This window comes from Pagrus major, chromosome 9 (genome assembly GCF_040436345.1).
Source record: "Pagrus major chromosome 9, Pma_NU_1.0".
NCBI classification, from domain to species: Eukaryota; Metazoa; Chordata; class Actinopteri; order Spariformes; family Sparidae; genus Pagrus; species Pagrus major.
The window spans coordinates 3,472,892-3,495,809 of NC_133223.1; the positions used below are offsets into that span (position 1 = coordinate 3,472,892).

The 22,918-nt window shown below is 39.9% G+C and overlaps 1 protein-coding gene across 7 annotated transcripts in view; it reads right to left on the minus strand.

The window, feature by feature from the left end:
- caska (calcium/calmodulin-dependent serine protein kinase a) overlaps positions 1–22,918 on the minus strand; it is a 197,852-nt gene that overhangs the window by 27,850 nt on the left and 147,084 nt on the right. For 4 of the 7 annotated variants that reach the window (XM_073474297.1, XM_073474295.1, XM_073474293.1 and 1 more), the window contains exons 12-16: positions 13,985–14,062; positions 8,476–8,523; positions 3,960–4,040; positions 1,759–1,947; positions 1,542–1,620 (exon numbers count right to left, since the gene is read on the minus strand). In XM_073474297.1, coding sequence (XP_073330398.1) covers positions 1,542–1,620; positions 1,759–1,947; positions 3,960–4,040; positions 8,476–8,523; positions 13,985–14,062 — 475 coding nt within the window. The remainder of the gene's footprint in view (positions 1–1,541; positions 1,621–1,758; positions 1,948–3,959; positions 4,041–8,475; positions 8,524–13,984; positions 14,063–22,918) is intronic. The other 3 variants (XM_073474298.1, XM_073474296.1, XM_073474294.1) reach the window with 1 other exon arrangement.

The following is a 22,918-nucleotide window of genomic DNA, read 5'->3' on the forward strand; positions in this document are numbered from 1 at the left end:
ACATTCTCTGACAGTAAAAATGAGGAGAATGTTAATATCATTGTGTTTTATGCTTAAGCCTGAGGGTTGATTGCTGTATGTGGCTGAGAATAAATAAATGTATTTATTATCAAATGAGACTACTCTTTTTATTTTGTACATTTTCACAAACACTGGGAGGACTTAAGTGGGTCTGCATATATAGTTCTGTATTGCTACTCTATTTCTATTTATTGTAGGCTAGTTCTTTTGTTTCGTAAATGCACCAAAACATGGCATCATTGAAATGGAAATGCAAAGTTCAACTACCTGATACTGTAAGCACAAGTAGCCCACTGCAGAGTAGCCGCTTCATGTGAAAATATAAATGAATGTTCATATAGGCCTATTAATAATCTTGATAGGCTAATTTAAACTTTCTAGGCTGTGTTACCTTCATTATAAGACACAAATATGTTTTGCGGCTCCAGACAGATTTTTTGGCGCAGAACGGGGGCAAAAATGGTTCTTTTGATAGTAAAGGTTGCTGACCCCTGACCTACACAGAGGTGGCAATAGTGCACATGCTCTTTATTCAAATAAAAGTATAGATCCTTGTGTGTAAAAAGACTGTAAAAGGCGAAGTACTGATTCAAGTACAGGCTCTGAAATGTACTCAAAGTATAAAAGTAAAAAGTATCGCTCTGAAGGACATTTCTACTGGCTATTTCTGTCCAAAGCTAACTGAAGCTCTCGTCATATTAATGTAATTCAAAGACCACAAAGATAGCTGATTGTTGAGTCTCATTTCCAGACGTAAAGAGTCACATTTTGTGTTGGTAAAGCGTCCCGAGCAGCAACAAAGTGAGAAAATAAGAAAATCTCTGCAGATACGAGACACTAACACTCATTTCATTTCATTGCGCTGTGTCTGCTGTGTGTGATGTGCACTGATAGGTTGAAATCAGTCTTGTGATGTTGGGAAGGCGGTGTGCAATGACGCAAGACAAAAGAAATCCATAATTCCCCTCAAATGCATCAAACTAAAGTAACAAGCCTGTTTTGAAAATAAAAGAAGTGGTACAGATACCTGAAAAATTACAGTAACAAAGTATTTGTGCTTTGTTACTTCCCCCCTTTGCACCTAGCTAATGTCAATCAAAAATGTCAGTGTTTTTTTTCTTGCTGCATAAGCGCTTCATCCCAGTGCTCCTCAGTGCACTGCCAGAGCTTTTCTGTCAGAATAAAATGCTATGGACATGGGGCCCAAGAGCGAGATTCACTCACATGGAATTGTAAAATCAGCATTGGATTAGTATTATTTTTTCACTATTTGAATTATATTCAACTCCTGAAATTTAGGACAACAGCTCTCAAAGATATAACTGCTTTGATTTTGCTTTTCAGCAGAGTGCCTGCAAATGTGACTATTTTACAAGGCATGGCTCTCTGTTCAATTTTGGTTTGTTGATCAGTCAATGAGTAGTCAACCTGAGTTTTTATAGATTGTAGGAAGCAATTTATGAAAATCCTCTTATAATGGTGTAGGCATACATGTGAGCTGTGAGAATGAACAAGTGTACCTTGTCTATGGATCATTCCTCCGTGCATTATCCTTGCAACGATGCAGTGGTTTGAGTCATTCATCTTCAGCGTGATACCCTGCATGAATTAACACACAAACACATGCAAAACTAGAACCAGTGGATGATACAGTGAAGGAGCTCTTAACAATAAGTGTTAAGTGTTATCTCAGTGGAAATGGGTGAGTGGGTGCAGCAAGTTGGTTTAACTGTGTACCATTGGCTCATCTGTATTCTTCTGGAACTGGACCAGGCGGACTCTGGTAACGTTCTCCAGGTCCATGTCTCCGTTGGTGCTCTCTGGGGAGTCTCCGTTTAGGTAGGGTGAGGTGGGTGGAGGGGTCACCCTCAGAGCCTCGTCACTGTAAACCTCGTGGGCCACCACGTCGTGAGCCTGCAACAAGGCCTGTGGACACAAATTAGAATGAGGCCACGCTCAGACTTTATATGGAAACAAATACAGTGGAGTGTGAGGTGGTCCTCTTTCAGAAATCCAAGAAAATTTCCTGGATCCGTCCCTTTATCTGGATTTACACCAAAAATGAATGGGGTCTATTCTGGGCGAGACCCATCCTCCATCCAAGTTTCATGGAAATCAATTCAATAGTTTTTGTGTAATCCAGCTAAGAAACCAACAAACCAACTTGTTAATTTGTTTGTTTACATATATGTAATACACTCGTGAGAATGATGATGTGATAATCACATCTTTTATCACATATTTTAGGTTCTACTACAGATGACACAATTACAAACAAATATAAGGGTGTTTTCTGATACAAATCTGAGGACTCACCTGCCAGAAACAAGTGGAACGTCAAATGTACAAACTCTTCTGTATAATATGTAAATGCACAGATGAGAAGCCTTCTAACACTTGTTATGTAACAGCAATAAATTTTACATTGACTCAAGAGTGAGCAGTATCCTGCACCCCGAAAATATTGCCTCACCTGAGGATAACACCACTAAAGAGCTGGAGGAATTTACATCACCACTTGTCTCTGTACTCTACCGTAGTTTAAGGTATTCTCCCTTTTCCACAGGTGTCACTGGTCTGTAGCCCCTCTGACTGTCTGAGCTAAATCAGGATGTTTTGTGCGCCTTGTGCCTCACATCCAGTGTTCCACTCTACTTTTCTGACAGCCACAGAAGCCCTTGAGTGGCACTATAACAAACCAGTCCCAGCTTCAGAAGACAGCAATCAAACCTCCACAAAGGGAAAATCTGTCAGTCTTCCAGTGTCATGCAAACACGCACGCACACAAGCACACACACACGGTCAAGGAAAGAGAGCAGATCAGAGAGGCAGAGACATGAAGGCGATGGCAGCGACTTTAACTTCCATGTCAAACTACATCACACACAAAAGAAATTTCAAGTTCCATGACATAGAGGAAGTTAAGAACTGTGTGTGTGTGGGTGTGTGTAAGTTTGTGTGTGACTGCCCCCCAATGACGACAGGGTTAAGGGGTTAACTAATCCTTCCATGCCTGGGGTAGATGGATTAACTGTTGTTTGTCAATGAATAGTTATGGAAACTAACTCCTGTTAAAACTACTAATTGTTTTCTTTTTCTGTTTTTATACAGAAGTAACAAACCAGATATAAAATGCCCATTTGTGAGCTTCAGAGGAATTTTCTTTTTTCTTTTTTTGTGATAAAAGAAATATTTGATATTTTGGGAAATACAATTATTTGCTTTCTTGTTGCTTCAAAGGAAAAGATTAACATCACTCTTATATCTGTTGGTTGAATATGAAGCTTCAGCCAGCAGCCGGTTAGTTTGGCTTAGCAGGTGCCGAGTAACCTCACAGTGACGACAACCCTCGCTGTCTCTGTCCAAGATCGAAAACCACAGCTTCATCATTTTTACACCTTGGTTTTTGTTCAAATAAGCAAACAAGGTACATGTCTCAGTGAGCTTTAGTGGTGCTGATAGGTTTGATAATTGTGTTACCTTTCCCCAATTCTAGTCTTTATGCTAAGCTAAAGCTAACTGCCTCTTGGCTTGACCTCTGCACATAATGCACAGACATTAGAGTTTTTATGAATCTTCTCAACTCAATCTCAGAAAGAGACAAATAATCATCTTTCACTAAATGTTTAACAATTTCAAATTTTTCTTCCTTAAAAGCATTCAAATCCACTAAAACACTCAGAAACAAAACACAGAATCCTCACATGCTTCGTGTGGTGTTGCCTTCACTTTGCTCTAACTTGAACTCGTTGGAATGTAGCACACGATGGTGCCTCTTTTTCTCCCTCCCTATGTCAGTTTATGCTTTTGTAGCACTATGAGGGAGCCAGGCCTCTGACCTGAAACAGCACATCGCATCAGACACGCCTTACTGACCTCCATCTACACCTCCCTTCCTGTCTCACTTCACAGTCTGAGGAACTGTTTTTTTGACTCACCATGAAATGTGGCTGGGTTAGTATCCGTCTGAGTTCTTTAGCTTCGTGGTTCTCTGGGTAGCAGGAGATTTCTTCCAGTACCTGAAGGTGAAAGGAGAAAAAGCATCATAAAGGTTTGTTCTTAAGCCACATTAGCTCTTCTTCTTCATGCCCAAATCACACACTCATACTTTTGCACCCTACTGTACCTGCTGCAGCTCAGACAGTGTCTGGAGAGTGACCCAACAACCTTACAGTCCCCCTAAAACTTCCCCTGACACCGCCTCCAACATCTTTACAGCCAATGTGAGATCAACTTTGGATGCCACTCAGTGAGTCAAGGAACTCGGTCAAGGATTTGCCCCTCCTCCTGCCCTTTTGACGTGACTTTGTTTGATGTCAGCTCTAGTTATGTTGCGCCTGACTGGTGAATGTGGCATTGTAGAGGTGAGGCCTCTGAGGGGGTGTATGAGTACTACTGAAACCTGCATTGTGAAGTTATGATACACTCTCTTCCTTAAGTTACCCTGTCAGTCAGACAGGTGTGTTCTATATGAGTGTGTGTACATGTAGTTGTTCACCTCTAAACTGTAATCATCAAATTCAGCCTACCTGTTATGCTCAAGAGCACTCATTGGCATATCCAAACCATATGCTACAACCACAAGTTTGTACTGAATGCTGAAAGGAGAGAATGGGCCCTATTTAGATGTTCTATAGCGTTTAGGTGTGTTTAGGGCGTGTCCAAGTCCATTTTGCTAGTAAAACGGTGGATAATCTGGACGCAAAGTGTGGTGCAATTTGCAAAGGGGTTGTATTTAGACTCTGTATTAGTCATGGGTGTGTTTTGGGCAGAACATAAATCAAACCAATCCGAGTGTCTTCTCCCATTCCCTTTAAGAGCCAGGTGCGCCAGGGCCTGGCACATATTAAACAGCAGCACTCTTCAGTAAGGGACAGGGAAGTGGTCCGTTTCACAATCATCTGTCCCATCAACAACTCACAGCGCTGCTGCGTCCCTCTGTGTGTGCGCAATTCTTAGTCCGTGGATCAGGCAGGACAGGTCATAAAAAGTATCATCCTGATCAATAACTGGTGGGATGAGAGAGGAGAAATACGTCCTTAATGAGGGAAACTTTAATGACATTACCTGCAGCGATCCTCCGGTGGAAACTATAAGGGTGTCTCTACATTAACATGCACATTTGCGCACGAGGAACCGCTGATAAACTTCACTGATTATTTAAAACTCCTGACTTGCTGACAGGATCGGTTAGTATTTCATGATAATTAATGTTGTTTGTTCTTCTACACATCAAAAGGTCACACACACACAGTCCAGTTTCCTCTCCAGCTTTTAGTTTGGTTGATTAAATGTGCCATGATATTTGTTACAGTACATTACCGCGTTCATGAAATGTTTAAAATATTTGAAAGCAGCCTCTCAAATCATAAAATCAGAGTGTATGCACGGTGTGAACCTGCCTGAGTAGGCGCATCACATCATAATACTGTCTGGGCATGAAAGTGACAGCTGTGTCGGTCTGATACTAGCCATGACACTTGCTGCACTTTGCGCTGCCTTGGGCCGAGCGTAAGATAGAGCCCAATCTGTATTATTCCCAAGAATCCATAATTACAGTTCTCACTTCCTTGTGATCCACACATGTAATGGTACTGGCAAAGAAATGGTCTAGTCTTTAAAATACCTGGGACTTTGGCTAGACAACAGTCTCACCTCAAAACAGCACGTGGCGTAACAAGCACAGAGATTCCCGAGCACATCTCAGGTCTGTTTAACCCTAGTTTCCCCTCAGGTAAATACTAAAATTGGGAAGACTGCCTTCCATTATTTTGCACCTTATAAATGGAAAGGACTATAGGATGTCTCCTCCCACTGGCCAATTTGAAACTTTTTGCCTTTACGTACTTTCTTTATGTCTTGTTTTATCCTTTCTCAGGTCTCTTTGGGTCATTCCATACTAACTAACCTAACCCCTACCATTTCATTTCATGAATTTTTTTCTGAAAAATTTCAGTACAAAAACTACCTACAAAATAAACCATTCAACGTAATATTACAGTCAGTGAAAAATATGAAAAATTGCTACTTTTTAAAGCATTAGGATGATGATGGTGATGATGATAATGATGAAGGGGTTATATAATATCTGTGATTAATTTGATTACTGTAAATATTCGGCAATCTATATCCATAAATACATTTTGAAAATTTTCTTTAGGGTTTCTTGGATGATCAGTACTAATTTCAGTGAAAAAATAAGCACTTGTCCATTGAGAGTACAATCACAAAAATGATTAAATTTAGCTCTGAGGGCTGAACTTCAAAATCATAACTAAAGGAGTATTTGGAGTGCAGCTTTTGGATTTTGCAAGGTCCCATAAATTTAATAGAAGTTTTAACATGAATCTTTTCAAAAAAATCCATGATATGAACAGGGAAATGTTCTGAATTCTGCGCAAGTTGGCATGGAATGACCCTTTTGCAAAAGGGATCGTGAGCACAAAACAGAGCAGCTTAAATGGCACTTCACTGCCTAGAGTGAAGTGTTCAAAAGTTTACATATACTTGTAAAGAACATGTATATCATGGCAGTTCCAATGATTTATCTCATTTTTCTGTGATGGAATGAGTGGAACACATACTACTTTGTCACAAAAAATATTAATTCATTATTATAGGTCTTCTATGACCATATCTGCTGGGTCAAATATATACATACAGTAATTCTAATACTTGGTTTAATGTCTCTCGGCCATTTTCACCTCAATTAAGGGCACTTTTGATAGCCATCCACAAACTTCTGGTCATCCTCTGGCTGAATTTTTAACCACTCCTCTTGACAGAATCAGTTCAACTAAATTTGTTAGCTTTCTGGCACAGACTTGTTTCATTAGCACAGTCCACATGTTCTCGATTAGGTTCAAGTCAGGACTTCCAAATTAAAGAAAAAAATAAAAATAAATTAAAAATTCCCAAACCTCAATTCTAGCCTGATTGATCCTTTCCTTTACCACTTTTGATGTGTGTTTGGGATCATTGTCCTGTTGGAACACCCAACTGCACCCAAGAGCCAAACTTCTTGCTGATGATTTTAGGGTTTCCTGAAGAATTTGGAGATAATCCTTTTCTTTGTTTTTTTCTTTGTCCATGTGATCAGCAGCAAACTTCAGTCGAACTTTAAGGTGCTGTGTCTGGATCAAGAGCTTCTTACTTGCCCAGCAGCCTCTCAGCTCATGTTGATGCAAAACACACTTGACTGTGGACAATGACACCTGTCTTCCAGCAGCTTCTAATTCATTGCAGACTTGCTCTTTGGTGGTTTTTGGTTGCCTCTTGACCATCCTGACCAGTTTTCTGTCAGCAGCAGGTGATAGTTTGTGTTTTCTTCCTGATGGTGGCAGTGACACAACTGTGCCATGCACTTTATACTTACAAACAGTTGTTTGTACAGTTGATCTTGGGACCTGTAAGTGCAATGAAATGGCTCCAAGTGACTTTCCTGACTTATTCAAATCAGTAATGTGTTTTTCAGATCAATGCTGAGCTCTTTAGACTTTCCCATTGTAGTGTTTGTGGCTGAGCCTAGTGGCTGTATCAAACAAGCCCTATTAAATGGACCCAGAAAAGTCACCAGCTGTTGTCAATCACAATCAGTCAGAAGAAGTTAAGAGGCCATGCTACAAAGAACATTTGATTCACATAACTTTCTATAATCACCAAAATTGATTGTTCAAGTTACTGTATGTACATTTTTGATCCAGCAGATTTGGTCACATTTTCAGACCCATAATAAATTCAGATTTGAACCAAACTTCATGAAGGTTTTTTGTGTGATGGCCCCTGCTACTGGTGGAGATTTTGTGCAGGTTGGTTATTGTAACCCTTTTCCCTGTCTCTCTCTGAGGTTGCCAGAGGAAGGTGATTGCAGTAGCAGCCAGGTCTGGAACACCTGGTCTCAGTGCTCTGGGGGATATAAAAGTCCGTCCTCTGACTGGGCTGGGACTCTTTCTTTTCTCCCATCGACTGCACCTGTTCTTGTTTTGTTTAAACTATTGTTTTGCTCCACCAACACCTATGCCACACCATCTCTCCACACATCCATATTTACACCACTGATGCCACTGACATACACACCTTATTTAACTGTTTATTGTTTAGTTTTATTATGTTAATTTGAATAAATTACTCATGTTCATTTTGCACTCCGCGTCCTTTTCCCATTTTTTGTCATGGCCTAGAGTCAGGTTAGCAAAGTATGTGTTCCTCTCATTCCATCACAGAAAAATGAGAGTTGTAGAAATCATTGGAACTGAAGACTACCGTGATATACATGCTCTTGACATGTGTATGTAAACTTTTGACCACGACTGTATTTAGAACAATAGCTATAATGAATAACCATTTGTGTAGTGACTTGACTTTCAATCACCCTCAGTCCTAACCACCTCCAATTCTGCTCTACTCATTAGCACTGTAAACATGGCAGTGGTGTATTGAGGTCTTGAGGCTTACATATTCCAGATGTTTCAAAGCGCCACTTGCTTCATCTTGGGAGGAACTCTTAAGTGAAGGAAGACACAGGAAGAATGGTTATACAAGCTGCTGACTGTCCTTTTTAGAGAGCTCACACGTGAAGGTTAACTGATGACAGAGTTCAGGGGAAAGTGAATCAAAGCTAGCCTGTCTGAATGGGCTTTGGGTTAGGGCAATTTGTGAGATTAGTATCTACAGCCAAAGTAGGTATCTTCACTCCCAAGAAAAATTAGTTCCAAAACTCACAGAGTGTATTGAGCAAGTTTGGAGGTAGAAAGTCTATTAGTGCAGTTAGAAATAAACGTTGTTGAAGTTTGAAGCACCTTAACACTGCTCTGCTGGGTCAGAAACCCAAAAGAGTCCACTGGAAGCTGCAGTCTGATTGGTTCAAAGCATTTCAGTGTCAACCAGAGTGAATCAGTACAGACAGAGGTAAAGAAGAGGAGGAGGTAGGTGTAGTCCCTTAAGGCACAACAGAGGTTAAATGATGAGTTGATTTGAGGTGATACTGTACTGAAGCAGTCCTAACCTAGTATTGATCCAGTATCTCAGAATTAACCTTACTAAAAGTTTACTTAGGCTTAAAATAAGAAAACTGAACACCCTGAACGGCTGTATGACACGTTTTGATTCTAGGATTAAAAAAACTTCAATACCAAAAACAAAAATCATCAATACCTTCTTTTAGTTTTTCACATTGATAATGTGATGAATACAAAATATTCAAAAATAATATTTCCTCCTTTTTCCTGTAATAACAACTAAATTGTATTTGTTTTTGGAGTTCACAAGTGATTTATGCCATTATCACGAAACAACAAATGTTTTCCCGAGATAACGTGATAATTAATCACGAGCCACAACTTGATAAGAGTGGACCATGACATACACACACTGCTCTGTTGATTGGGTTTGGGAGTTTCAAAGCAAACCATATGAACTTTTTATGAACTAATGTCATCTGAATGTTTCACCTATTGATTTGACATGAGTATATTTACATTATGGCTACTGTAGGGAGAAGGTGTAACTGTAGTATTATTATGTTGTGCTTGTTTCCACACTGACTTTTTAAAGTGAGACACTTGTGAGGAGTAGTTGGCTAGAGTGTTAGTTATGCCATTTATGTAAGTCTGTGACAGATAATAATAGTAAGGTCATAACAGTGTAAACAGCTAAAATACTTTATTTGTCCATCCTGTGTAGAGTCAGGAGAGAATGAAACAACAGACTTACATACAGTGATCAGCTCAAAGCAGATGTGTTACTGTCCAGTAGGCTACAACCTCTCACTGGCCTGGGGAAAAGAAACTACCCACACTGGTGGTATAATTTGGTATGGTATGGTATTTCTTTTAACCACATGATCGATTCGCTGGTCTGAATTGTGGTAATGTTAGCCATGTTGACTTGACTGGGGTGTCAGAATAAGTGGAAAAATGAGTTCTTTACGGTAAAGCAAGATTTTAGGAGAAACAGCTATTAAGGTGTTGTTGAAACGATCTCAGCAATTAAAACAACACATCTTCTTTGTTGCATCCATGTTATTTCCACAATAACAGATAATAAAGCTAATAACATTTAAGAAAGTCAGAAGAACAACCTCTCAGAATGTGTTCATTTGTTCCATCATTTGTTGCTGGGAACTCAAATGAGTTAAGGTATGATTACCTTACTACATATAAAAAGCTGACAACATTTTTTCACTCCTGTGTTTTTCACTTTTAGAAGTTTAGACTGGCCAGGACAAACTTTCTAGTCTGAGATGATTACAGTAAGGCCCTGGTTTGCTTATAAGAGTGTAGCGTGTTTCTGATGCTGAGGTGTCTATAGGGCCTGGCTCTCTGAAGACACAGCAGAAAACTAATACACCACACAGAAGATTAAAAAAGGCTGTTGTACTCCCTCACAACCATGCAGACAGTGTCGCATCTGTTGTGGCTCCACTCTTGGTCCATCAAGACTGATTTAAGTGGGAAAATGTTAACCAGACTCTATAAGCAGACTTAAACCTCTTGGACACAGTCTACCAGAGCTGTGTTAATTAGCTAGGTCTCTTTGACATACACCAAAGCCACATAAAACAGAGCTCGGCTCCCCTAAAAGGCTTTCCCTGTCTTAAAAGTGCTGGGATTTAAGATGCCAGCCCTCACCCACTCCTTCACCGCTCAGACTTTTTAATTGCTCTCTCAACCAAGCACACGACATAAAACACAACAACATTATGTGTAGCTGCCTGTATGCACAGGGCACATAGACACACTCAAATACACACCACTGATCACGTTTTTCTCATGCCTTCTCTCCTTTCACACTGCTTGTTAAGCACCCGCTCCAGTCTGCATCCTGCTCGACTGTTAGAGTACACTGAGAGGTAAACAAACCAACCCAAAATAACAGAGTGTATGAGAACTCATCATTACCAGGGTCAGACCCTGGAGATCATAATGTAGCTCTCTGTACCAAAACACACTGTTAGAGGACAAATACACTGTTGGAGTGTGTGTGTTCGCTACATCCAGCAGCATCTAATGAGGAGGTCAAACACAGAAGCCAGATATCTTTACTGAAACAGATCTGTGTGAACAGGCCAGTGGGCTTTGGTTTCAGCAGCTCTAACAATGGGCGTGTGTCACAGTGAGTGAGATCATGAACAAATAACCCTCAAGAGGTCACTAAAGTTTGACAGGAAGCTTACAGAGGACTCAGTAACTGGACATAAATAAATGAATAACTCAATCCCTCTCTTTCCTTGAGTCAATATAATTTCAGTGCAGCTGTAAACCAAACTGAGCAGCACAGTGGCTCAGTTAGCCAAATGCCTCAAAACAAGAAGGTCTGGACCCCTTATGTTGGGCTTCCTCGAGGTGGTATCGCTGCACTCCAAAGACATCAAAGTGAACAGTGATAGACCCTCTTCGTATTTGGTATTAACATCCATCCTGAGTGATCTTGTCACAAGTGGACAGCTATAAGTACAGATGTGAATGCCTCTGAAATGCATTTCAGATCTGATCAGTCACACCGCAACAAACCAACCCAAGAGGTGGTCAGAGGTGGTCTGGGCTACATGTGACCACATTCTTTTAGCAGTTTGTGCGCACATGTGTCCTGGGTCACAATAAAGGACCGCCAACTGACATCCTCTGTGACACAAGGCAATAAATGCAATACAGTAAGATGCTTTATCTTGTAAAAACTGTCCGTTTGTGGCAGCATCGCTGTACAAGCCTGTCTGCTTCTGTGTCTGAAGTGCCTCTTACCTGTCAACATTTAACAGCTGTTTGAACAAACTGTTTCAACTGATTTCATCTTTCAAATTAAATCTAAGACAGAAGACATTTTATTGATGGTAAACATGTTGAATTTACAGTATACAGTAACAATAACATTAACAAATATTGGCTTCTTCTTTGTCACCAGTGAATAAAGTCCAAAGACTCAAAAATTGCTAATTTTTGTATGTAATGTAAAAGCCAATGAAGAAGTGCATTAAATCTGCATTCTTACTAATTGCCAGGAGGGAACAACTACTGGTTTAAAAAAAAGGTCAGGTTTTATGTAAGCTTATGATAAAATGACCCTGCCTCTTACTTAATATATGACCTTAGTAAACAGTTTCCCAATGAGTTAATAGTCTCATGATTGAGGATGTGGCAACCTTGACAAGTCGCTACCACGTTATGTGCTTGGGTTCTCAGTCAGATCCAATCAGGATAGAGGTGTAGCAATGCGTATCCATCCTATCATCGACATATGGTCACTTCTGGCTCCAAATAAACGAGATGGCAACGGCCGTAATACCAAACTTGAGGCTTTTGAGGATTCAGAACAGTAGTCGACAAACCAATAGGTGACATCATATTGACTCCGTTGTATATCACAGCTACCTCCACAACAAACCTTCTGCTTGCTGCGGCCTCCTCTCACTATCACAGTGATATCACAGTGAATAAAAGAGGACAGGGACAGGCCTACATTGACATTGTCCCTCTATATCACAAAATAAATGAAAGAATGCAAGAGCTGCTGTAGTGCTATCACCGTGTTAAATGGAACACTGAAATAACAATCACAACCTACACTTTAGTTATCCATGGCCGTACTGCCATTAACCCCTTGACTCATATAATCCGAATTCAGTCCTATTGGACAGTGGACCTCCTAGAAGCCACAAAGCAAAAAAGAATCTCCAGTTTGGTCAATATTTCAGAAAATGACTAAACTGATTTTTACTTCCATCAAATTTAATATTGGAAAATGTTTTAAACCTTCAGGGTCAGGATTACATTCAACTGATATTAACGGTATTTCAGAAAAGAGAAAGACATGATCACCTGTCCACTGTCCTAGAGAGCTGTATACACTTTAAAAAAAGCACTCTAGTTATAATATATTACTAGTGTGAGGTCTGGATTTCTTATAGGTTTTCATCAAATAGACCCTTAAATTCAAATATTATGACAAAGACAATACTGACCCACACTGTGTAGTTTTTGATTATTACATAGTAGTGGTATACATTTTCAAAATCAAGATTATCTTCAAGGTATAGAATTATAGTTGAAGTACTCTCCATGGCCATCTCGAGGGCCGCTGGTTGTACCCAGACCCCACACTGAGAAGCCCTAACTGAACAGAGCAGGTGAGCAGAAGGATCCACAGCAGCCATGAGTTAGAACTTTAGTGGGCAAGAGGCCAGAAGGATTAATTCAGCTTGAGCACTGACAGAAGTGTGAGAAGTGTTTTAAGAGAGAGTCCAGCAACTACTGAGTCCTGTCATCTTTATAGCATTTTCAATTCTTTGTTATCACACACATCACATGAAGAGGAACAGGACAGACATGCATTGTGTATATGCTTGTGTTAATACAGATGCATATATAAACATAGCACAAAAAGTAAGGAAATTTGTGGTTGGTAGATTATTTCTTTGCTGTAACGATGCTTCTTGGCAATAAATCTTATACCGTTGGAAAGCCTGTTTATTTCCATTTTAAATGGTGCCACATTTGTAAGGAACATGCATTTGTGGGATGAGCAGCAGAGCTGAGTATGTGGGCTGTGCCCATGAAAAATTTGCCAAATCTTCTCTGCCAAACAGCTTATTCTATTAGACTTTTGTTTGGTGTTGTTTGGTGGATTGGATGATTGAAGTCTGAAGAAACAAGACATATTGGCAATTTAACAATTTATTAATTTAACAAACAGGAGCCTCAGTAGCGTGTGGAAGAACCATACACAGCCACAACAGCCTGGCTCCTCCTCCTCATGCTGGTCACCAGCCTTACAAATGTGGCACCATATAAAAGGGAAATAAACAGACTTTCCAACGGTATAAGATTTATTGCCAAGAAGCATCGTTACGGCAAAGAAATAATCTACCAAACACAAATTTCCTTACTTTTTGTGCTGTTTATTTGTTGTATGTATGCAAAGTCAGTGTGTGATTGTGGAAAAGAGAAAATGTGTTTTTGTGTTTATTCACCTCTTTGGCTCTCTGCACGGCATCACTGGGGGGGTTTCTGATCTGTGGAGACGACTTAGTGTTGATCTTATCGTAGAGCTGGAACAAAAGAGAGAAATTAGTCAATCAATCAGTCAGCAGGTGTAACTGTGAGCAGCGCAGCCCAAATAAGCTTGCACAGTAAGTTCAACATGATCAGTGACTCTTCAATAACAGCTGACCAATCAAGTTTGTCAGATTAGAGAAATAATGGCTGCACTTTTGAGGTATTTTGAGGCACAATATTCCTTCATTTTAACTTGTGTAAAATATAGGGATGGGATTCATTTGAAAATGTTTTGAATGTTTTGAATTAGATGGATTCCCAAAGTACTTTTTTTTAGCACTTGACATTGAGAAATAAACACAACCTAAAGTTCCTATGCACAAACTGATATATTAGCAATTAAGCTGGATAAAATTATCTATTTTTTTATTTAAACCAGGAACAACCTAAACCAAGAACATCAGTTTACTTAATTTAACTGTGAGATGCACAGTCTATGCATAGATTACATTACTCCAAAGAAAAGCTGAGTAAAATGTATCCTGACGTTTCCAATATCTGTGACAGGTGCAACCAGGAAATAGGGACTCTGGGGCATATGTTTTGGTTTGGCTCTAAGATTGTTCCTTTTTGGCAACAAATTTTTTCTTGGTATTGTAATGTTTATGATGTACAGCTGGAACCTGATGTAGTTTTTGTATTGCTTGGTTGCTCCGAAGCCTTTTTCTCACTTCCACGCCCTATGCAGGAGACCATCAGATTTGGCACTTTGGTGGCAAAAAGGTTAATACTTAATAATTGGAAGTCTACTGACCCTCCTAGCTTCTCTAGATGGCTCAGGGAAATGGTTTGAGGGATATATCTTGAGAGGCTTCGTAGCAATTCAAGTATTGGTACATTATCTGTTGAATCTGACAGTATCTGGGGCCCCATTACTGAACATATCAACTCACTGGCAGGTTAGTCTTTGCCCCCGCTCAAGTTTAAGAGTTTAAGAGTTATTTATTTATTTAAAGGTATTGTACTTATATAAATATATTCCTCGCTGATTGCTTTGTTCCTTATGATAGGCTGCTGCTCTAAATGGGAAACAAGATAATTGTTTGGCTTTTCGTGGGGTGGTATTCCTAATATTGTCTCCGTTACCAGAAGACCAGAAGATAGAAGAGTATTATTTATATTTAAATGGAGACAGTCATTTAATTTTTGTAGCTGTCTGGGTTGTTTTCGTTGTTGTTCGTTGTTTGTTTGTTTGTTTCCCATCTTTGTGCTGTGGCTGATTTTGTTTGATGTATGTACTTGTGTGTTGTTATGAATTTAAAATATAATATATAACAAAAACAAAAATAAAAACAAAAAAACAATCTGATTAGAATAGAGACCCCTGTGCCACACTGCAAACAGCAAAAATCTTACTTTGCGTTAATGAAAGTCTTGCTCAGAGCAAGACTTTCATTAACGCAAAGTAAGATTTTTATTGAGAAATTATGAATTCTTTCTCACAGTTTCCCCCTAAAAAAACTTTAATCTGCAAAGTGACTCTTTCTTCTTTTGATTATTAAAAGAAATATTGAGAATAAGAAACAAATGTGAAATGCTGGGTGCGTGAATATGTAATCTGGTTGAAAATTCAGTATTTTAAAGCTAAAAGTGGTTAAAAACAAAGTAGTTAGCCATATCTATTCCACTTGTCCTCAGCTGTCTCTCTTTATTTGGTTTAGTGTGACCTGAAAGCGTCAATACCACTTTTTATTTTTTTCCCCATGACATCTGTTAACAAAAAGAAACTGTTTTCTCATCTCTCGGATTGAAGGACGACAGACACAAGAGCTCTGTTTATTAAACTCCAAGCTGACTAATAAACTGCACTGACTATGCCGTGTATGGGCCTAGTCATAGACGAGTGTGGGTGTTTTGAAGAGACTGTACGTTTGTAGACAAATTGGCCCTTGAACACAGTCTCAACATAAGCAGTGGCTATGTGCTGCAGAGGGAGGCTTTTTTAGATACATAAATAGATTAAAACCACTGTGGCCATCTGAAACAGCTCTGAATATATTCAAAGAGACAACCAGTTGAAGAGTGATGAGCAATTTGTCTGGTGTGTTTTGCATTTAACGTGCTGTACAGTGGAATACAGGAATTCTGCATCTCACACACACACACACACACACACACACACACACACACACACACACACACACACAGAGAGAGACAGAGAGTCACAGACAAACAGTGCTTTTGTACCAGACAGTTCAATGCAACCCTGAGACCCAACACTCACACTGTTTTCTCTCTCACAACAGCAGCAGCAGCAATGTTAAACATTATCACAGAACACAGGATCATGAAAATAGCAACAACATCAATGTCAAAAATCTGAGTTTTGTATTTAACAGTAAAGATCACTTTAGTGGTAAGGGTTGCCTCAGTGTGTCTGTAGCTGTCCCAACGGTCATGCTCGAAGGTGAAGCTAAAAGCCTGCCATCATAAAGAAAGGTGAGACGTGGTGAATTTTACAAACAGGGAAAACTGTGCACACTTTAGAAAAGTCCCTCCTGAAAGCATTTGTGTTGTTGCACTCGGTTGTACACATCAAAAATTGAGGGACTCTTTTGCAAACTTTGTCCACCTGCACAATCACTGCATTAACTGATATGGAATGGACTGTTTGTCAGATGTTGGCATGCTGTTAGATGATTTGACAGCCACTTGGTATGAATCCTGTTGAAGACTTTTGAGTTTGTGAAATTATGGTGGAAGAATTCAATTTTTACCATGAAGATATCTGCTAGTAAAATAAAAATAGAGGAACTCTTGCACCAACTGTGGAGATCGACATCATGAAACGTCAAGGACACTGAAGACGAGATATAAAGAGCACTGAAAACATCAGCTGTCTGTGAAATTCAGACTAAAACTAATCACAGCATCAGCTGGGTCTAAAGCATTGATCAGGAGTCTGCCTGAAAAAGATCATTCCCATCTGAGACCAGAGACCACCTTTGAACAGAGAATTCATGCACATGTCATTACGTGACCAAAGCTGAGCCTGTTTTAATCACTAAACACGTTCATGGGATACAGCAGAAAGCTTTGGGAATAGCTAAGTGAACCTCTTATCACAATTTGACTTTGACTTTGCATTCCTAATATCTGGTAGGTAATTGTTGGCCTATGGACAGCCAGAAACAGGAAATGACAAGTACCTCCTGAAAATATTTACTGCAGCGTCACAGATTCTTTTCATCTCAGACAAAATGTAGGGCTGCAGGATACGGTAAAAAAAATCATGTGATGATTATCTTTGACAGACATTAAGATTGCAATGTGATTCATGACAAGTGGGAATGATCATTTATTGCATCAAATTTGCATTTTCACTGAACAAAAAAACTATTTAATTCATGATGATGTGAGATGTAAAGTGTTGGGGTCTGTACCAAACAAACATGTTTTACGTTCATACTTTTGCAGGATTTTCAGGCTGTTGTATCAACTACAGATTGCTGTTCTGCATTTTGTATGCTGCATCCAAGGACACAAAGAGTATAGTCAGTTCGAGAGAGAGATGCCGCTCTGTCTCGCTCTCTTGGATGAGGGATATCTTGCAAAACTGTCAAAACCAGGCAGTGCTGATTAACTATAAACCAAGATCCTGTTACTACACTGTCTGTTTCTCAACTTAAATGTTTTTCAGAAACACACTTTAGTTTCTGTTTAGCTGTACAAGAGAAGGATTGTGAACTGGAAGTGTCCTCCCTATTGTTAAAATGGAGGCTGAAAAAACTCTAATCAAGCTGTAAAACAAGGCAGTGCTGATCAAATATAAACCATGATCCTGTTCATTGTCAATTTCTCTCCTCATATTAGTGTACTGTTTAGGTACTACCATATTGTTAAAAAAAAAAAAGTGATCTTTCTGCTGCATAGACAGCCCAGCTTTGTGCAAGGACCAGCTTTACAGTGGTGAAACACTTCTTGAAGTCTCTTTTAACTTGTTTTCACTGTATGCTTTGCTTATCATAGATAATGGAGCTGCATAAATACAGATGTCAGTGTTTCCAACAAATAGACTCTACATGGGCGGTCTGCCCAGGTATGTTGATGTCCGGCCAAGTATATTTGGCAACCTATTTTATCATTTTATAGTTTTATTTTTCAGATCAGTCTGAGAGAATGCCATCCACAACTGATTAACTAGTGGACAATCTGCCCTCACTCTACCCCTCCTGTGTCAATCACACATTACTATATTGTAATGTATACACATTACACATTACTATATCCCTCCTGTAAAAACACTGATTGTGATGCAGCCTTTCCTATTGAATATAGGCAACCTATACCATTGTTTTGTAGGTGCACCTGGTTGTTGCAATGTTGTTTGGTGCACAATGGTTTTAATCATCCTCATAATTTACAACAAGCTTCCTCCTCACTTGCTGTTATGATCACAGATTCACAGGTAAAGCAAATCCTTAAAGCCAGGTGTGTTTTTAAGGCGACTTTACAAAACATACTGCTCACAAAGAAAGCAGATAACGTTGCTGATAGAGAGAAACAGACAGGAGAGAGAAACAGAGAGTCGAGGCAGCCAGTGTGCCTGCATTAAGCTGGAGGATTAAAGCAAAACTATGTAACGTTAATGTAGGGAAACTCTTAAAGCGATTCTAAAGACATAGAGGCCCTAGTTGCTTTTTGAGTCACATTCTCAGGTCGTCAAATACTGATGCACGCACAACACTGGGTGTCCATTATACATTATGTAATCTTTGTGAAGAGTATGACTGGTGAGGATGTTCCTGTTCTGTGCTATTGTTTTTGACGTAACAAAGCTTTTCTAATAAAACCTGAGGTTGTTAATTGGTATTTAAATGACAGTTCTAAAGGAATCATTGTGGTTTCCTTTACAGTTTGCTATAGTGGAAAAAGATCAGCCAATGCAAGAATGAGCAGTAAAATAAATCTGTTATTTTTCCGTAAAGTGATCCACTTGTTATCATGTGTAATGATCCAAAAAGCCATCCAGGGAGTGAAGGAAAAGAAAAGGATTGTGAGAATATATGCTACACCATAGATAACATCTATAATAAATGGCAAATTTATAGTTAAACTTAAATTCTGAGTAATTTCACTGTTAACAAACAATGAAATGCTTCAGATGTTTGATGTATAGTTGCAATTGATGTATATTTCCGTTCGGAGGAGGATGTTGCATCTCTCCTCACAGAACAAAAAAGTGTAGGAATGACGACACAAACCAAACACACATCTCAAGTGTGCATCTGCATTCCCCCATATGAACAAACTCTCAGAAAAACAAACACAACACACTCCTCAGGAAACCCTCATAAGACTACCAAAATAAGCTACAAAGCCTGAGGGCTGAATTGTACGAGTGTGACCATGTACCAGTGTCCCAGTGTTCTGAGCATACATACACATTTAATGGAGAGTTATCCACATCTTTTTTGCCATTGGTGAGATATAAACAAAAATGAGCTGACATCTGCTGGGTTTTATTTGAAAATGAAATAGAACTAGAATTACAAACATACACATTTTCTGCAGCCCACAACAAAACAAACAAACAATATTAAGATATTTAAAGATAGGAAATGTGTATCACATGCTTAGAACCAGGTAGCTAAATTTGACAGACACAAGCATGGTTGCATCAAGCCTTTGTGGCTGGGTCTATGTGCCGATAGTCTCATCACACACAAAGCAGCTCTTATTTTAAGATGAGAAACAGCATGATATCTTAATTTCCTCCTGGTGACAAGTACATTCAGACACTGTTTCATTTAGGGCAACTTATTGCCCTGTCTCTATGCCTGAGGAACTCTGGAAACTAGTACATGAGGAAAAGAAAGACAAATGCAATTGATTAAAGTACCTCATTATACACATCAAACGGCAAAACCAACCACAGGGGGATGCCGGGCTGACTTCAAATAAACTAGAGGGATCTCTTGACAAAACACTCTTCCTGCAATCACATCAGAAAGAAAAGACACTCACCCAGGAGACAGTAAGTGGTTTGTCAGAAGAACACAGCCAACAGAGTGCAAATGTGACACAAGTTATCTAAACAGACTCCATCCGTTCAGTGTCTACAGGATTTCAGGATTCCTCTGCGTGTTTCAGCCCTGTGGAGGCTACTTTCAGCCGCACAGATAGTGATGGAGGCTGTGCTTGAATGGCACAGAGGCCTGACAACAGAAGTCATTGTTCCTTCACAGTCTGAGGCTGCACTCTTCTGTCCTTTTCTGACTCCCCCTCCTCTCAGAGCAGGGAAGGGGGTGTGAAACTGAGGCTGAATGGGAGACATCTGCAGTCCTTGGCTCCCACTGATACTGCTGCACATACACACTTGGCAGATCCACTAGTCTCCTGAACCCACTTCAACCTAGTCAGCCTCTAGCGACTGGGAGAGCATTTAACACATACACACCCACACACACCCACTCATACCCAAACACACACCTCTAATAATCCCTTGTCTGATTAAAGTGCCTGTCTTGGCCAGCATCTGCAGTGGCTTACTGACAGTGAGATGAGCTTAGGGGGTTTGAGTCACAGAGCCAGCTCTGCTGACAGTTTGGGCAGACATTCTGGTGTGTTATGCTAGTAGCAGCTAATGTAGTCTAGAGCCTGAAGCAGACAAGTTGGTTACAGAGGTCTGGTAAGCATATTCCTAACTCCACATCCCATGAGTTTTTTCCATTTTCAGACTTGTAGTCTTCAGAACCAACTAACTCTGACTCACACAATTATCAGACTCATACAGCTCCCACTGGAACCACAAAAGGCTTTCTACAAAGGTTTTCACATATGCACTAGTACTCCCCAACACCTGGAAATACACTATGATGTTAAAACTAGTGCAGTTTCCACACATGTGCATGATCCATTAAAACAGGCCAATCATGTTTTAATAATGTCATAGCTTGGCAACTTAAAGAAAAAAAAAAAAGAAAAAAAAAAAATGTAATCCTTTCAAACACATATTTAATGTTGTGAAAGGGTCTATTTCAACCCAAACTATGTTTTCCTAAACCTAATCAAGTATTTTAGTTCCCTAAACCCATAGATGACCCACTCAGCCACAACAGCTCACTCTAGATGTGGTATTCCTCTACTGTTCTGCAAGTAGAAATGATGTTCCAGGAACAACACCAACACTGCCATATCGGTATGTTGGGTTTTTTATGAATACCAATGTGGGCTGAATGGGGGGAAGAAAGGCAAATTTAAGTTAAGGAATATTATCTTTTATTAGCCTCTGTGACTTCTGATGGACTTTTTCACTCTGTTGTGATTTTGCTAATGATCAAAGCATCATGGGGACATTAGGGAAAGACAGGGGAGGAAACTGTCTCATTAGAACTCATTAGAGAAAGAGACATCCGGGTCTGGTTCAGTGTACAGAGCAGAGGTGATATTACTGACCTTTGAACTCGAAACATACAGCATTTCACCGAAATACAACCATTTACCACGTAGTTCAGTTTCATCTGTACAAGTATAACAGCAGATAGATTTCATTTCCAAAATCTTAACAAGTAAGAAAAAACTATAAGATAAGATGTTCTTAATAACAGCATTGCATGTATAATAATGTGCAGAAGATGTCTAAATGGTCCTGTCCTTTCAACTGCTCAAGTGTCTGCTTATAATCTTGCAAATTCTCTTGTCCTGCCTGTTAACTTGTATTTCCCTCTTTGTGTTTACCCTTTGACCCGGGAACGCATGTACGCTTGTGCGCATGCGCGGTGTAGTGTGTTAGGTCGTGAAGTGGAAATGGCGGCCTCTGAGTTGTTCTGTACCTAGACGGAATAAAGACGTTAAAGATATATAAACGTAGTGTTTATTGCCTATAACATTGGTAGCAGAGGATGGCTACTAGTTACAAAGTTCCGCCGAAGTTTGACGAGACCCGGCCATACGAAGGTTGGAAAAATGAAATCAACATCTGGAAGCGGGTTACAGAACTCGACAAAAAGAAACAGGCACTCGCTGTCGCCTTGGGGCTTGAAGGAAGAGCCCGGGAAACAGCAATGGAAATACCCGCAGAAGACTTGGACAGTGATAACGGTATGGACACGTTGTTAGCGAAACTGGATAGTATGTTCCTAAGAGAGGAAAAAGACCGCGCATATGAAGCGTATTCCCATTTTGATGGCATTACAAAAGACAGTTCTGTGTCCATGTCGGACTATATCATTGACTTTGAGCAGCGATATAACCGGATGAAAAAGTACAAGATGACACTACCCGATGCTGTGTTAGCATTTAAGCTCTTGGACACGGCTTGTCTGGACGTGAAAAACAGGCAACTTGCACTGACGGCGTGCACGGACCTAAAGTTTGCTGACATGAAGTCGGCACTTAAGAGGATTTTCGGAGGAAAAACGCCAGGCACGTCAAACGGAATACAAGTGAATCAGCAGGACGTGGCGTTCTTTACAGAGCAAAGACAGCAAGGACGAGGAAAACGGTTACAGAGTGGACAACAGAGGCAGCCTTTACCGGGTACCAATCCACTGGATAAATTCGGTAAGAGATCAAGATGCGCCATCTGTCAGAGCACGTTTCATTGGGCTAAAGATTGTCCTCATAAGAAGAGTGAACAAGTAAAATTAACTGAAGATGAAAATATTGAGGAATGTAACATCACACTGTTTACAAAAGCCTCCATGTCCGACTCAGAAATCTTCCTGGCTGAATCCCTGGGGTCAGCTATTATTGACACTGCTTGTACTCGTACTGTATGTGGGGAGAAATGGCTGGAAAGCTATGTGAAAGACCTCAGCCCAGACCAAGTGAACCAGGTGCTGCAAACAGAAATCCCCAGTTGCAGGCCATTTCGATTCGGAGATGGAAACTTAGTATATTCCACC